General features: G+C 36.5%; 1 protein-coding gene across 10 annotated transcripts in view; it reads left to right on the top strand.

Annotated features, from left to right (window-relative positions):
• PPIP5K2 (diphosphoinositol pentakisphosphate kinase 2) overlaps positions 1 to 14749 on the top strand; it is a 110998-nt gene that overhangs the window by 21485 nt on the left and 74764 nt on the right. For all 10 annotated transcript variants that reach the window (XR_005009085.1, XR_005009084.1, XM_036737381.1 and 7 more), the window contains exons 3-7: positions 1758 to 1953; positions 4564 to 4654; positions 8735 to 8820; positions 11421 to 11575; positions 12225 to 12326. Coding sequence is in view for 8 of the 10 variants with exons in the window: in XM_036737381.1 (XP_036593276.1) it covers positions 1758 to 1953; positions 4564 to 4654; positions 8735 to 8820; positions 11421 to 11575; positions 12225 to 12326 (630 nt within the window). In the remaining 2 variants the exon portion in view is untranslated. The remainder of the gene's footprint in view (positions 1 to 1757; positions 1954 to 4563; positions 4655 to 8734; positions 8821 to 11420; positions 11576 to 12224; positions 12327 to 14749) is intronic.

Here is a 14749-nt window from a genome sequence, read left to right as displayed (position 1 = left end):
TGTATTTGTTATGGAGGGAGGGTCAAGAAATTCCAAGAAAATAGACTGCAGTTGTCTGGCTTTTAAATTGGCATGTTTGCGTATATTAGACATTTATATAACAAGCATCTACTATGTATATGCAAGGCAACATGCTAGGTATTAGGAATACAAAAGCAAAAATGAAAGTCTGCCTTCAAGGAGCTTCCCCCATTCTGCAAAAACAGGTAGATAGATAAATCAACATAAAGTATATACGCAGTAATGGGAGGAAGAGATTCACTAACAATGGGGGAAATCATTGAATGCCTTATGGTGATACTTAAGTTGAGCCTTAAAGAAAAAAAGGGAAAAAAAATGACGAAAGAGGAAGGTGGGGGTTGGGGAAGAAGGGTGTCTAGTATGAAGTGTGGACAGCAAATAGCCTGTGCTGAGGTATAGAGTTGGGAGAAGTGGAATGTTCCACGTAGAGAGCAGTTAATAAATACTCTGGATTAATCTTTAGTTTTCCACTTTCAGAATAAAATACTTAAAACATTTGCTCTAAATATTCAAACCAGCTGTGTTAAATAATCTTTCATAAATTGCACGTCTACAACATAGGGATGCCAATTTATACCTAATTTTTTATTTTCATACTTTCAAATACAGCTTTACCACTAAGGGATATATGTAAATAGGACTGCAAAAACAGAACAAAAATCAATTTTGAGGCAACATTTTTTAAGAAAAGTGTGTAAAATGAAATAATTACCATAGAGGATTCCTTCCCTGCTATAACATCTCTTTTCTCTGGGGATAGTATTAAATGGTGGTCTTGGAAAGTTGCTTTAGTTATCAAAACCACCATTGACTACAGAATGACAAGTCAAATTGTTAAGATTTCCCCTTGTAAATAATAGGCAACTAGGTGGTAAAGTGAATAGTGCCAGGCCTGGAGTCAGGAAGACTAACCTTCCTGAGTTCAAAACTGGCAAAAGACACTTAATTAGGTGTGTGCTTAACTGTGTTTGCCTGTTTCTTCATCTGTAAAATGAAAAACCATTCCAGTATCTCTACTAAGAAGACCCTCAAAAAAAGGAGTCATGAAGAGTTGGAAATGACTGAACAACAACTTATTGTTGTTGTATTAAATATTTCCCTTTCAGAGCACTGATATTTAAAAAAAAAAAAGCAGATCTGTAAGCTTAAAAAATATCGATCTCCTTCTCTAATGCTAGTATTTATGCTGTCCTCTCTGACTTCCTGCAGCCCCTCTTCCCCAAAAAACAGGAAGTAAAAAAGAGTGGGAAGCCATCAACTGCCTTAGTGGACCTCTTCATTTCTGATGGCCACAAAGAAACTGATAGGAAATTAGCCACCTAAAATAACCTATGGTATGAGTCTCCTCCAACTTGTACAGCTAAAGAGTAAATCATTTAACAGAGTCTGCAAAATTAATTACCATTAGCAAGTGAGTTTTCTATCAAGAACAGTAGGAATATTATTTGTAAAATATTTATATATTTTTTCCTACTGAAACCACAGAACACCTCTGAAATTTAGGCATTAAAGGCTGTGGCAACTTTTAAAAAATGTTCTATACTGTACTAATGCATTAATATAGTGTATAATGTGTAGTATATCAATACCAAAATCATCAAGTTATACTTATTAAGCACCTATGTCAAGACAAGAATATTGATTTTGCAGAATACATCTCATTGATAAATGTGTTGCTTTGGAATTTCTTTGATTGTGAATTGGGATTTTTAATTGCTTTTTGTATCAATTTTTAGCCACCAGAAAGGCAGATTGTGGTCGGAATATGTTCTATGGCAAAAAAATCCAAATCAAAACCAATGAAGGAAATTCTTGAACGCGTCTCCTTATTTAAATACATCACAGTAGTAATTTTTGAAGAGGATGTTATTTTGAATGAACCAGTAGACAACTGGCCACTGTGTGATTGTCTTATTTCTTTCCATTCTAAAGGTAATCTTTGCATTATATGAAATACCTGTATTTTCTTAAGATTTGAGTCTGAAATAATATTGAGTGAAGATTAAAGCTTTCATTTTGAATATTAATAGCCTAATTGAACAATTAAAATTCTTCCTCCCCCAAAATTATTAGTCAGTATTGATGCTGGAGATAAACTAACTCCTAAGACAGAAAATATTTCTATTTTATACTCAGCAGGGTTTTAAAAATATGTTCATTAGAGGTTGATCATAAAGCAGACTTCCACAAAATAAATTATATTTTCCCATTAACTTTAAGATCATAGAATCATAGATTAGTACTGGAAGGAACCTTGTAGATTCTCAAGGCTAATCTACCCCCAGCCCCACCCCCTTTATTGTACAAGTGAGGAAACTGAGACTCAGAGAGATTAAATGACTATCTAAATGGCTCTCCGACATTCTGAAACCCTATTGTCTTAGCCATTTGTTCACTTCCTAAACCATCTTTCTCTTCTGTATCACTTTCTTTGAATGAGCAGCAGTGATGAAAATACTACTTAGGCCAATGAGAGCCCTCAGTTTCCTGCAGGCTTCTTCTGGCAGTATCATTCATCCATTATGCAAGTCTTGGAAGTTTCTTTATTACAACTTGGATACATATGTTTTGAAGGCAACAGCCATTTACTGAGTACCTTTTATATGACAAACACTGTACTAGGCATTAGAGGTGCAAAGACAAAATGAAAGTCTCTGCCTTTCTGGAGTTTACATTCTTTTGGAAGCAAATAACTCGTATACTGAAAGTAAATCTAAAATATATATCAAGTAATTTCAGGAGTGAGTACACTAGCCATTCATATGTGTAGATTCATAGATTAATTCAAAACCTATCAGGACTTTCTTTGTAAGATATGATATCATCCTTTGATCCAGTAAACCCAGAGAATAAGATATCTTCTTTACACCTCACAGGGCTCTGCCTACGATTGTTTTTCCTAAGTTAACTAGCTATGTTTTATAAAAATAACCTTTGTATATAAAGCGTGGATATGGGACCCCTTAGCCAGTGTTTCTCGAAATGACTCCATCCCATTTATTAGTCAACTTTTGTAGACGGTGGGCATATCCCTTTGCATTTAAAATAGGCCATTTGTCAAATAGAGCCAGTCAGGTAATATGGAAAGGGTAGAGGATGACATTTGAAGCCTTCCAACTCTGGAAAATATTTAATACAAGAGACAATTCCTTGATGCTAACTGCTTTTTAATACTGTAGGACTTTGTAAATTACAATATCTCTTAAATATACGTCAAGCAAAAACCTACTCTCTGATTTGTGTATTTGAAATGTAAAGTAGATCTAATACCACATCTGGGTCTCCTCTGTATTTGAAATTATATCTTACATAGAAATTCCCCAGAGCTTTTTTGAAATTGACCTATAAATCCACCTGTACCAGTTCTGAACTATTTCGTGTGTGTCACAGAATATAATCCCCTTTATATAGACACAGATAATTATTGCAAAAGTGCTAAGAAGCTCAATGGTTTGTAAAGGTGTTTTTGAAGGCAATTTACTTCTTGCTGTACATAATGAGATTTTTATTTTAAATTAAGAAATGAATCTCTGAGGTAAATAACTTTTAAAATTAAATTAGGATAAAAAGTGTGGTTTCAAATAGGAACTGCACAAAAAAGTATAATCCAGCTTTCACTATAACTTAAAGTATTCATCCTTAATAACTCTATTCTATAGAATCCCAGAATTTTAGAGTTGGAAAGTACCTCAGGGGCCAAATAGTCCAATTTGTACATAAAAGGAATCTATCCTCATTGTAACATATGCAATAGGTGATCATATAGAGTCTGCATAAACATCCTTAGTGAGGGAAGCCCATCCCTTCTCAAGGTTTTTGGGCAGCTCTCACTGTTGGGAAGTTTTTCCTGACATTATGCCTAAATGTTCCCCTTTGCAGCTTCCACCCATTGCTTCTGGTTCTACCCCCTTGAGGCAAACAATAAGTCTCATCCCTCTTCCATAAGGCAGCCCCTGAAATACATGAAGACCGCTATTATGACACCCTCCCTAAGTCATATTTTCTTCTGGCTAAATATGTCCAATTCTTTCAGCTGATCCTTACTCAGAACCTTTTACCCTCTGGACACTCTCCAGTTTATTAATGACCTTCCTAATCAGTGGCATTCAGAAATAAACACAGTTCTTGGGATGAAGTCTGACAATGGCAAAGTACAGTGGAACTATCTCCTCTCTGTTCCTTAAAGTTATGCCCCTCATTTTCTGCCAGCTTCACATTAGCTTTTTTTTGCTGTTAGGTCTCACTGACCATGTGTATCAAACTTGCAGTCCACTTAAATGTCCAGACATTTTTTGAAGATCTGTGAGCCAGCCAAGACTCTCCCATCTTCTCCTAATGAAATGGATGTTTATTTGTTTAAGTATAAGACTTTCAACTTAATGCTAATTGAGTCCAAAGCTCTAGCCTGTCAAGATCTTTATAGCTTCTGACTCTAAGGATCATATATCAGTTTTCATATGTCTTTATCTTTTTAAAATAGCACTTTATACTAATATTGTTAGCAATTTTATTTATTAATACCATGTTCTTTAAAAATCTTAGGATTTCCACTGGACAAAGCAGTTGCCTATGCAAAACTCAGGAACCCATTTGTGATCAATGACTTGAATATGCAATATCGTATACAAGACAGGTAAGTAATATAATTAAGTCACCTTTGTACAATTAAAAGTACCGATAAAGTTTACTCTTGTTTAAGTGAATAGTTATTATAATGGCATTCGGATATAGAGGAAATTCAGGAGCATCCAGTGTGGGTTTACAAGTGGAGAGAAGAAAAACTGGGAGTTTGGACTTAATTCTGCAGGAACATTCTGCAAAAAAATTGCTCATGATATTCTGGACAGCAGGAGACAAGAGAGAAGCTGGTATTGAAAGCCTGATTTGGAGCCTTGGCATATGGCAAGTAACAATATAAGGACTAATAAGGTTGGAGTTAGAAAGAACTCAAAAGAAAACAGTACTGAGTTTGAAGTCAAATCTTGGGTTAATTAAAGAACAAAAGGAATAAGAAAAACACTTACAAGTATGTAATACATAATAGGAAATTAGGGATTGGAATAGGAAATAGGGACAGGAAAGGAAAAGACTGCTAAACCGTTTAAACTATGTTAGCTATTAGGTTCTCATGAAGAGAGAATCTAGATCCTCTGAGGTGGAAACAGTTTTCCATATTCCAAAAAATAAGGAACATCTACAAGTATAAAAGATAAGTGCTTCATGTGCCAGGAACTGTGCTAGACACTAGAATTATAAAGACAAAAAATGCCCTTGAGCTTGCTTATATTTTAATATGGGAGATAACATGTTTCTATAAGTATATACAAAACATTTACAAAGAAACCTGGGAGAAGATGTTGAAAGGAGCCACTGCCAGCTGTGAGGACCAGGGAAAGTGTCATGCAGATGGTGCTATTTGAGCTGAGTTTTAAAGGAGACCAGAGATTCCCAAGAAGCAGAGGAGACAAGGGAATGCCTTCTAGGGGGAGCAGCCAGCGCAAAAGCATGGAATGGCAGGTGCTGTGCCTTGTGTGAGAAACAGCAAGAAAACCAATTTGTCTGGACTACAGAGTGTGTGGAAGGGAGTGATGTATAATAACACTAGAAAGCTTGGATGGGAGCAGGTTGTAAAGATGCCAGAGGAGCTTTTATTTGATCCTAAAGATAATAGAAAGACACTGGATTTTAATAGGGAGAATGGCATAGTCAGACACGTACTTTATTAAAATCAGTTTGGCTGCCATGCAAAGAATAGATTGGAGTGAGGAGAGACTTGAGGCAGGGAGATCATTTAAAAGGGTCTTACAGTGGTCCTGGTAAGAGGTGGTGAGGGCCTGACAGTGGTAGCCATTTTGAGATAAGGGGATATATAAGAAAAATGATCTATAGGAAGAAATGGCATGATTTTTCAACAGATTGGGTATGTAGGGTGAGTGGGAATAGGTAGTACAGGATGAAACTGAGGTTGCAGATGGGCCTGAAAAAGATGGGAGGGGAGCGGAGTGGGGAGGGACAGGGATGACAAATTCTATTTTCTTTTCTTTTCTTTTTTTTGGAGTCGGGGAAGGCAGGGCAATTGGGGTTAAGTGACTTGTCCAAGGTCACACAACTAGTAAGCGTGTCAAGTATCTGAGGCCGGATTTGAACTCAGGTCCTAGTGACTGCAACACTGGTGCTCTACTCACTGCACCACCTAGCTGCCCCAACAAGTTCTATTTTCAACATAATTGAGTTTAAGATGCAAATGGAACATTCAATTCAGAATGGCAGTTAGTAGTGCAGGATAAGAGCAAGGATGGATATAAAAGGCTCGTGAAAAATAACAAGAACAAGCGAAGGGTGCTTTTATGTATGGTGAAGACAAAAACTAAAACTGGAAATAATGAGGGAAAGAAGAAAGGGAAATAAGCTGGGGTACAGCGTGTCCCCTTGGAGAATGACTCCTAGGAGCCGAGGTGGGCATCTTTCATCTGATGAGGAGTCTGCCACTTCCTACTGTCACTCCGTAGCCAGCCTCCTCAGGTGAGACCTTGGATCTTGGGTGCACTAGCACCCTGAGCCTTCTGTCTCCTGCTGAGCACAGCATGGCCCCTGAGGAAAAGCTGCTGGGATCCAGGTTAGGCATCTTCATATTTACCATGGCTCCCCCTCTGTTTTACAGAAAACATTAAGGCCATTTGCTGTGAACTCCCTCTCTCCCCCTCTTCCTCATCTCCTATTCTTCATGTGCCTTCTTCTACTTTGTCCTCCTTCACGCCTCTTTCACATGGTGGAGTGGCCTTACTTCTTACCAAGGCTAACCTCTCTACTTGTGCAAGTAATCCTATCTCCTCCAACAGTTTTCTCCCTGTCAGCTTCACTCTTTCATCGCCCTCTCTGCTGGTTGATTTTCTACAAATATGCTCATGTTTCCCCTATCCTTAAAAATCTCACTTGGTCCTTCTATCCCTAATAACTATCATCCTATTTTTTTTCTGCCCTTTATAGCTAAACTCCTCAAAATAGCCATCTATGATGGCAGCTCCTAATTTCTCTCCTTTCCCTCTCTTAACACCTTACAATTTAGCTTCCTACCTTATTCCACTGAAACTGCTCTCTCCAAAGTTACTAATAATCTCTTCTTAGTCGCCAACTTCAGTGGCCTTTTCTTAGCCCTCGTTGTCCTTGAGTTCTCTGCAGCTTTTGACACTGTTGATCACTCTCTCCTCCTTTATATTTTCTTCTCTCTAGGTTTTCAGGACACCATTTTCTCCTGGTTTTACTCCTACCTATCTGACCTCTCATTCTCTGTCTCCTTTACTAGATCTACCTCCAGATTATACCCTCTAAACATAGATGTCCCTCAGGGTTCCGTGCCGGGCCCTTTTCTCCCTTTATATTACTTCACTTGGGTGATCTCATGAGCTCCCATAGACTTAATTACTGTCTTTATGCTGATGATTCTCAAATCTACCCCTCCTGCCTCAGTCCCTCCATTGACCTCCAATCTCACATCTCCAAATGCCTTTCAGACATTTTGAACTGGATGTCCAGTAGACATCTTAAACTCCATATATCCAAAAGAGAACTCATTCTTCCTAAACCCTTTCTCCCTTCTACCTTTCCTATCACTGTAGAGGGCAACACTATCCTCTCAGTCCCTTTAGCTCAAAACTTAGGAGTCACCCTGGATTCCTCACTATCTCTCACCCCCCCATGTCCAATATGTTGCTAAGGCCTGTTGATTTCACCTTTGCAACATCTCTCGAATACATTCCTTTCTCTTCTCTGACACTGCTACCATTCTACTGCAGCCCCAATGCCTTGATTATTCCAACAACGTGTGGTGGTTTTGCCTGCCTAAAATTTCTTCCCACTGCAATCTGGTTTCTATTCAGCCACTAAAGTGATTTTTATAAAACACAGGTCTGATCATGTCAGATCACTTCCCCCCAAGCCCCTATTCATACTTTGTATGATCTTGAATAAGTTACTGTGCCTGTTGGATCAATTTCCAAAATAAGGGGATTGGATCAAATGATCTGTAAAATCTCTCTTTAGAATGCAGCTGGGTGGATAGAGTATTGGCCCTGGAGTTGGAAGGACCTGAGTTCAAATATGGCCTCAGATATTTACTATCTGTATGACCCTGGGCAAGTAACTTAACCCTCTTTGCCTCAGTTCCTCATCTGTATAATGAGTTGGAGAAGGAAATGGCAAACCACTCTAGGATCTCTGCCAAGAAAACCCCAAATGGGGTCAAGGAGGGCCTGACACAACTGAAATGATTCAGCAACAACAGAGATCCCTTCTATCTCTAAATCTCTTATTCTGTAAGTGAACCTAACTATAGTTCTGTGACTTTTCATGCTATGTTAGAACTTAAACAATTATTTTTAGTAATAAAGGAACCTATATTTTAAAAATTAGTAAATTATATTTAGCCTCAACACAAGATAAAAAATTTGAACTAGTTGACTTTGACTAAAATCCTACTTTGATACTCTTGTCATTTTACTAGCACCCTGCTTTCCTTTTTTTACTTCCTTTAGTTTTTAAGGTGTAAAACTTAACTGTCTAAAAGTACTCTCTCTCCAAACTAATAATGATATTATTCATGGTGCATATTTATCAAAATCTCAGAAAAAGATGGTTTCTCCATTAAGCAACAGTAATTATTATTAGTACTGTTGAGCTTATTAAAGTATAATAGTATATTTCCCTTTTTCCTTAGGAGAGAAGTTTATAGTATTCTTCAATCTGAAGGTATTTTACTTCCTCGTTATGCAATTTTAAACCGAGATCCAAATAATCCCCAAGGTAAGAGAATTTTGTTATGAGCAAGTTGTCCCCTGACACCTACCATGTTTCATCAGTTGATGTGGTCCCAGGAGAATTCATCCATTCAAACTAATCTTCCTACTAGACTCAAATAGTTGTTTGACTTGGGGGGGGGGGAATTTATTTAGAGCAGAAGTCAGTAACTCTGTTTAAGTTCCCGTTTCCGTGCCCAGAGCAAATTTGAAGATGTGATGGTCCTCACAGAAGGCACAAGATGATGATCAACATAGACTTTCAGTTGGTCATAATGAGTAGCAACAGTTAGTCCTGCCCTAGGAATGGGAACCCTCCAGAATGCCCTAGTTCTTATGCTAAGCACAAAATCACCCATAGAGAAATGCCTGTCATTGTAAATCACTATTTTCTCTTCCACTGGACAGGGTGAAGATTTACCTAAGTGCTTTACTTACTTACAGGCTTGTGGTTCCCTCAAAGGGTTATTTTGCCACTTATTTGCAACTGGTTCTTTGCACTTCTCCTTCATTAAGAATTCTACCCATGTATTTCATTGCACTAATTAAGCTACAAATGTTATTTGATTCCCCTTCCAAAACTTTGAAACAAGGTTGATACAACAACCTATGATATTATAGAATTAGCGATGACATACACGGGTCTCCAATTAATGCCTGATTAAATAAGAACTATGCTCCAGTATACATTATATTATCACATTCCCTTGAGATTAATCTCAGATTTTTTTCTTTTAATATGTTCATTTTTATTAAGAGTTTTGATGACTTAATTGGAGCCAATTCCATTCTTGAGGATGAAAGCCAACTGCAGTATTTAAACTTAAACTTAACTGAGTGTTTTTGCCATTTCTTTGGACTTTGTTATTCGGTATAAAACAGTGAAATAGACACAAAGAAGAATGGGGAGAAAAAGTTGGAGCCAGAAGTCACATACTAAAAAGATTCAGTTAGAAGTTTTACAGTTTGTTAACTGCAACAAAAACTTTCTTATATTTTTCTTTTGAGATACTTTGTTGTACTTAGGATTTCGTCTAGCTCTACATTGTTTCAGTCATTTAGAGGACTCAGTACTTCTTAGCCTCTTAGTTGATAGGCTTGTAGGAGGGCAAGGGGGCATTGTGTTTTTTTTTTAATTTTTCTAACTAGTTTAAAAATAGTACTATTTTGTGTGATATCTGAAATTAGCAGTCCCTTGAGTGTGTGTCAAAGAATAACCATTTCCTGAGATTGTTTGCACTTTTATTTAGAGTAACTCTTGTATCCAACTCTTATTTGGACAAAAAAGGTCAAAGGTGCTAAAGTACCAAGCTCTTTCCCTGCAATTGTTTCTCTAGATTTGCCTTTAGTAAGTATAACAACAGTGTTACTAGCTGCTGCTCTGGAGGTATAAGACCAACAACAAGGCCAACAACACTAGCACACAGGAGGGCTACTAGCACAGGTTCTTTGATCTGCTTTTCTAAGGAAAGCAACTTTAAGGGGTTAACAATCTTATAACCATACATCTGTCATTCACTTAGTTCAGGGGGCAAAGCCAGAACCCTAAATGTCAGAGAAAACAAACAGAAATTACAAGCAGAAATTATATAAACAGAGCAAATAAACAGAAGTCAACAGACAGGCTTCTAACTGTCTGACCATAGCAATACATAGACAGTTACCACAGAGAGAGACATACCAACATCTGGGTTTTCAAAGTGGGGGTGGGGTACTCCCTAATGGCTACTCAGAGTCTCCTTTGGCCAGTTCACACAAACACTCTTCCAATGAGCCAGCCCCCAAGCAGAACCTCTCCTCCTGTGGTTCTGAGAGTTCTAGCTTTATGACTGTGCTCAGAGTATATATACCCTTTTACAGGGCCCAAGGGCTTCACACCTGACCTAATTAGCAAAAGAGTGAGGACCTTCCTACAAACAAAGGCAAGACTCAATCAAAGGCACTTGATTGCCTTACTACTGATAAGCACTCCAAAACAAAAGACAACAAAAAGTCCTACTTTGCTTGCCATTACAGTAAGGCATAACAACCAAAAAGATTCCTGATGGAAATATTGCATCATAAAGTTGGTGTATATTTCTATATGCAAAACTTTTTTTGCTGGATATGAACAGACCAATAGCTGCTTCTTTTCTAGGCAGCTTGTGGCTACTCCATTTAAAATTTCTAATGTTCTCTAATATGTATGTAACCTAATAATTTGCTTGTGACCTTTTATTAAGCATAGCAATTAAGTATTTAATTACTATGTTACCTGAAATTTTTTCAAAAACTCAATTTCAGTGCTGTGGAATCTGTACAAGTAAGTTTTTTTGTTTTGTTTGTAAGTTCATGCATGTTGTTAATTAATAAGTAGCGTGGTATAGCAGAAAGAGCAGTGAGTTTGGATTCAAGTTGGGTTTTAATCCTTTCTCTATTATATCTGTTCCCTTTTTGACCTTAGATAAGCCACATAATTTCTTTGAGTCTCAATTTCCTCATCTGTAAAATGAGGATCATAAAGACTACTTGACCTCCCAGGATGGTTCAGAGGATTAAATGAGATTGTGTGTATGAAACTATTTTACTAAAACATAAAGTGTCTTTATTTTATTGTTGGTGCTATAGAATGCAATCTAATTGAAGGGGAGGATCAAGTAGAAGTAAACGGAGAAGTTTTCCAAAAGCCATTTGTAGAAAAACCCCTCAGTGCTGAGGATCACAATGTTTACATTTATTATCCAACATCTGCTGGAGGTGGAAGCCAAAGGCTCTTTAGGAAGGTAAGGCTCTGCTCTCCTAGTTAACAAATATTTTTGGAGTTTGGATGCATAGCTACTATTATGTATTTTTTTAAGTGGCCTCCTATAATTTTATACTATACCAGGTGTTCCTAAAGTCTGGACATGTAGGCAAAAATGCATATTTTCAAGAAATGAAATGATTGAAATTTTCAACAACATTTTATTTAATTGGAATATTAACAAATAACATCTTCAACATGATTTCCATCAGTTGTGATGCAAAGGTTGATGTGCTTTGCAAGATTCATGTGAATAACTCATTAACTCTACGTTGCAGTCAATTTTAGCACATTCGCTCTTAGAATATGAATATGAAATCATATGATGTTATTTGAAGTTGAAGATGTTATTTGTTAATTCTATACCATATAATAAAATTACAAAATAAAATAGTCATAAAATTTTGTTTTGTGAGAAACTCATAAAATTTATATCTTAACAAATTACCCTAATAAAATCTGGATAATATTTAAATTTATCAAAGCTTGATATTCTTAACTACCACATACTGATACTTGAAAAAAAGTTTTTAAAGAACAGTAAGAAGAAAAAGAGACTATTGAGCTAGAAAAAAATGGAAAGCACTCTTCCAGAAGTTTGTATATTTGATAAAAATTTTTCATTTTAGATCGGAAGCAGAAGTAGTGTTTACTCCCCAGAGAGCTGCGTGAGAAAAACAGGCTCATACATTTATGAGGAGTTCATGCCTACAGATGGCACTGATGTCAAGGTAAGACTGACTGATAGAAAGATGGGGTAGTACTGTACCTTGACCTAAGTGCTTTAGGAATTAGGCTGTATCTCATAAATTAATCACTAGGGGAAATATCATTAATATGAACATTTGGGCCTAACTTGTTGCTTGAGGATCAGACATGTTTACAAAGTATATTTTTCAGTGTTAAAGCTTTTTCCAAGAATTCTGAATTTAATTTAACACAGAAAAAACCCATTTTTATATACAAAATAGAGCAGAAAAAAGATTATATGTGAAAGTACAAATTTCTAGCATTTTTAAAAGTACATTATAAATTCATGATGGTACTTTCAAAGTTATTTTGCTTGTCTGTTTCTTTCTGTACATATTTTTTTTAAATGCTTTAATGGCCTTTTTTTCCTTCTTTCTTTGGCAACCCTATAACTATCTTCTCAGCTCTCCCAATTTAGAAAACATACATACACAGCTTGTAACAAATAGACTACTGAAGCAAAACAAATTCACACATCTGCCGTGTCCAAAAATGTATATCTTATTTTGTATCTTTAATTCATCATTGCTCTGTCAGATAGGTAGCATTATTATGGCATTTTAAAAATTGTCAAATGATAAAAGCCTTCATAATTTTTCTTTTGCACGATATGAGAATATTTACATATACTAGCTCTAGCCTAAAAATTTAAAGTTTATGAGCCCTTAATATCACTTGATAAATTTTGTAAATTGAATTTAAATTAAGTCATTTCAAATATTAAATTAATGTTTAAATCAAAGAATTCCTTTTTTTAAAAAAGCAAGTAGTACTCTTTCAGTTTGTTTTGTAAAAAGCAGTTTTCATATAGAGATTACTCACTTTTTTATATGAAAATATATTTTTGCTTAAGACAAGTTAAGATTTGTTATACACCAAATCTAAATTATAAACAGAAAATATACCAAAAGTTTGATTTTTTTTTTTTTAGCCAAATTCTTTGGAATGTCTTCCGCAGAAACTGCTATTATATGGTGGTTAGTTTATCGGTATAACCCACAAAAACTTGTTCTGTAACTGATGTGTTATAATACTCTACTAATGGATAAAATATAACCAACATGTATAACAATGTTTCTGTGAAGAAAATGCATTCATATTTTCTGTTTGGAGACCCCATAAGTGCATCTTTGTCTACACACAGTGCTGAAGTGGTCATGAGGGGAAAAAGTTTAAGAAGCCCTGGTCTACAGTATTGAGAGCAGGGAAAGGCCTTTTGCAGAAGGTGGGATTTGAGATAAATCTTGAGGGAGACCAGGAAGCAGAGGTAAAGAGGAAAAGCATTCTAGGCCTGGGGAGAGAGTTCTGTTTTGGAAATGTTGAGTTTGAGATGTCTATAGGACATCCAGTTCAAGATGTCCAAGAAGCAATAGGTGATTCTAGACTAGAGCTCAGGAGATTAGAACTTGATATATAAGTATGGAGTCATCAACATAGAGATGAAAATTGAACTGCAGGATGCTTATGAAGTCATCAAGGCAATATAGATGGAGAAGAGAAGACTGGGGACAGACCCCTAAAGGACACCCACAGTAAGTGGGCATGATCTGGATGAAGATTCAGCAAAAGAGATTGAGAAGGAAATCAATCAGATGGGTAGATAGAGAACCAGGAGAGAGAAGTACCATAAAAACCTAAAGAGGAAGAGGATTTTCTAGAAGGAGATCAGTAGTATTAAACATTTCAGAGAGGTCAGAAAGAATGAAGATCAAGAAGAGTCCATTAAGGCCTCTTAATTATAACAGCCCCTTAATTAAGGCCCTTTAAATGCAATTGAGAGACCGTTGGTAACTTTGAAGAGATTAATTTCAGTTGAATGATGAATTTGGAAGCCAGATTGTAGAGGATTTAGAAGAGTGGGTACTAGGTATATGTAGGCAGCTTTCTCAAAGAGTTTAACTACAAAGGAAAGAAGAAATAAGACATTAGCTATCAGAGACGGTTGTATTAAGAGAGGGTTTTTTGTTTGTTTTAAGGATGAGCATGTTTTAAGAAATGAGCATGTTTGTATACGTTGCGGAAGCACATCATTAGGTAGAGATGTCGTGCCTGGAGACAGTTTCCAGGTATTAATAATCAATTTATTAACTGAGCTAGCCAATAATCAATAAATTGATAGTCAGTGGTTTCAGTAACCAGATGTTTCAACAATCTGGCTAGCAGCTGCTATGGGGATGTAAAACCAACAACAACCAGCTCACAGAATGCCGCAAGCCCAGGTTCTTTTGATCTGCTTTACTAAGGAAAGCAACGTTAAGGGGTTAGCAATCTTACGTTAATCTAGCATTCAAATATCATTCATTCCCTTAGTTCAGAGGGAAAAACCAGCACCCTGAACTTCAGAGCAAATACAAACAAATTACAAACATCAACAGACAGACCTTGTCTGATTCAAATCTCAACG

Source organism: Trichosurus vulpecula, chromosome 1 (genome assembly GCF_011100635.1).
Source record: "Trichosurus vulpecula isolate mTriVul1 chromosome 1, mTriVul1.pri, whole genome shotgun sequence".
In the NCBI taxonomy this organism is placed as follows: Eukaryota; Metazoa; Chordata; class Mammalia; order Diprotodontia; family Phalangeridae; genus Trichosurus; species Trichosurus vulpecula.
Note: the sequence above shows the minus strand (reverse complement) of the source record. Positions and strands in the feature narration are given on the sequence as shown.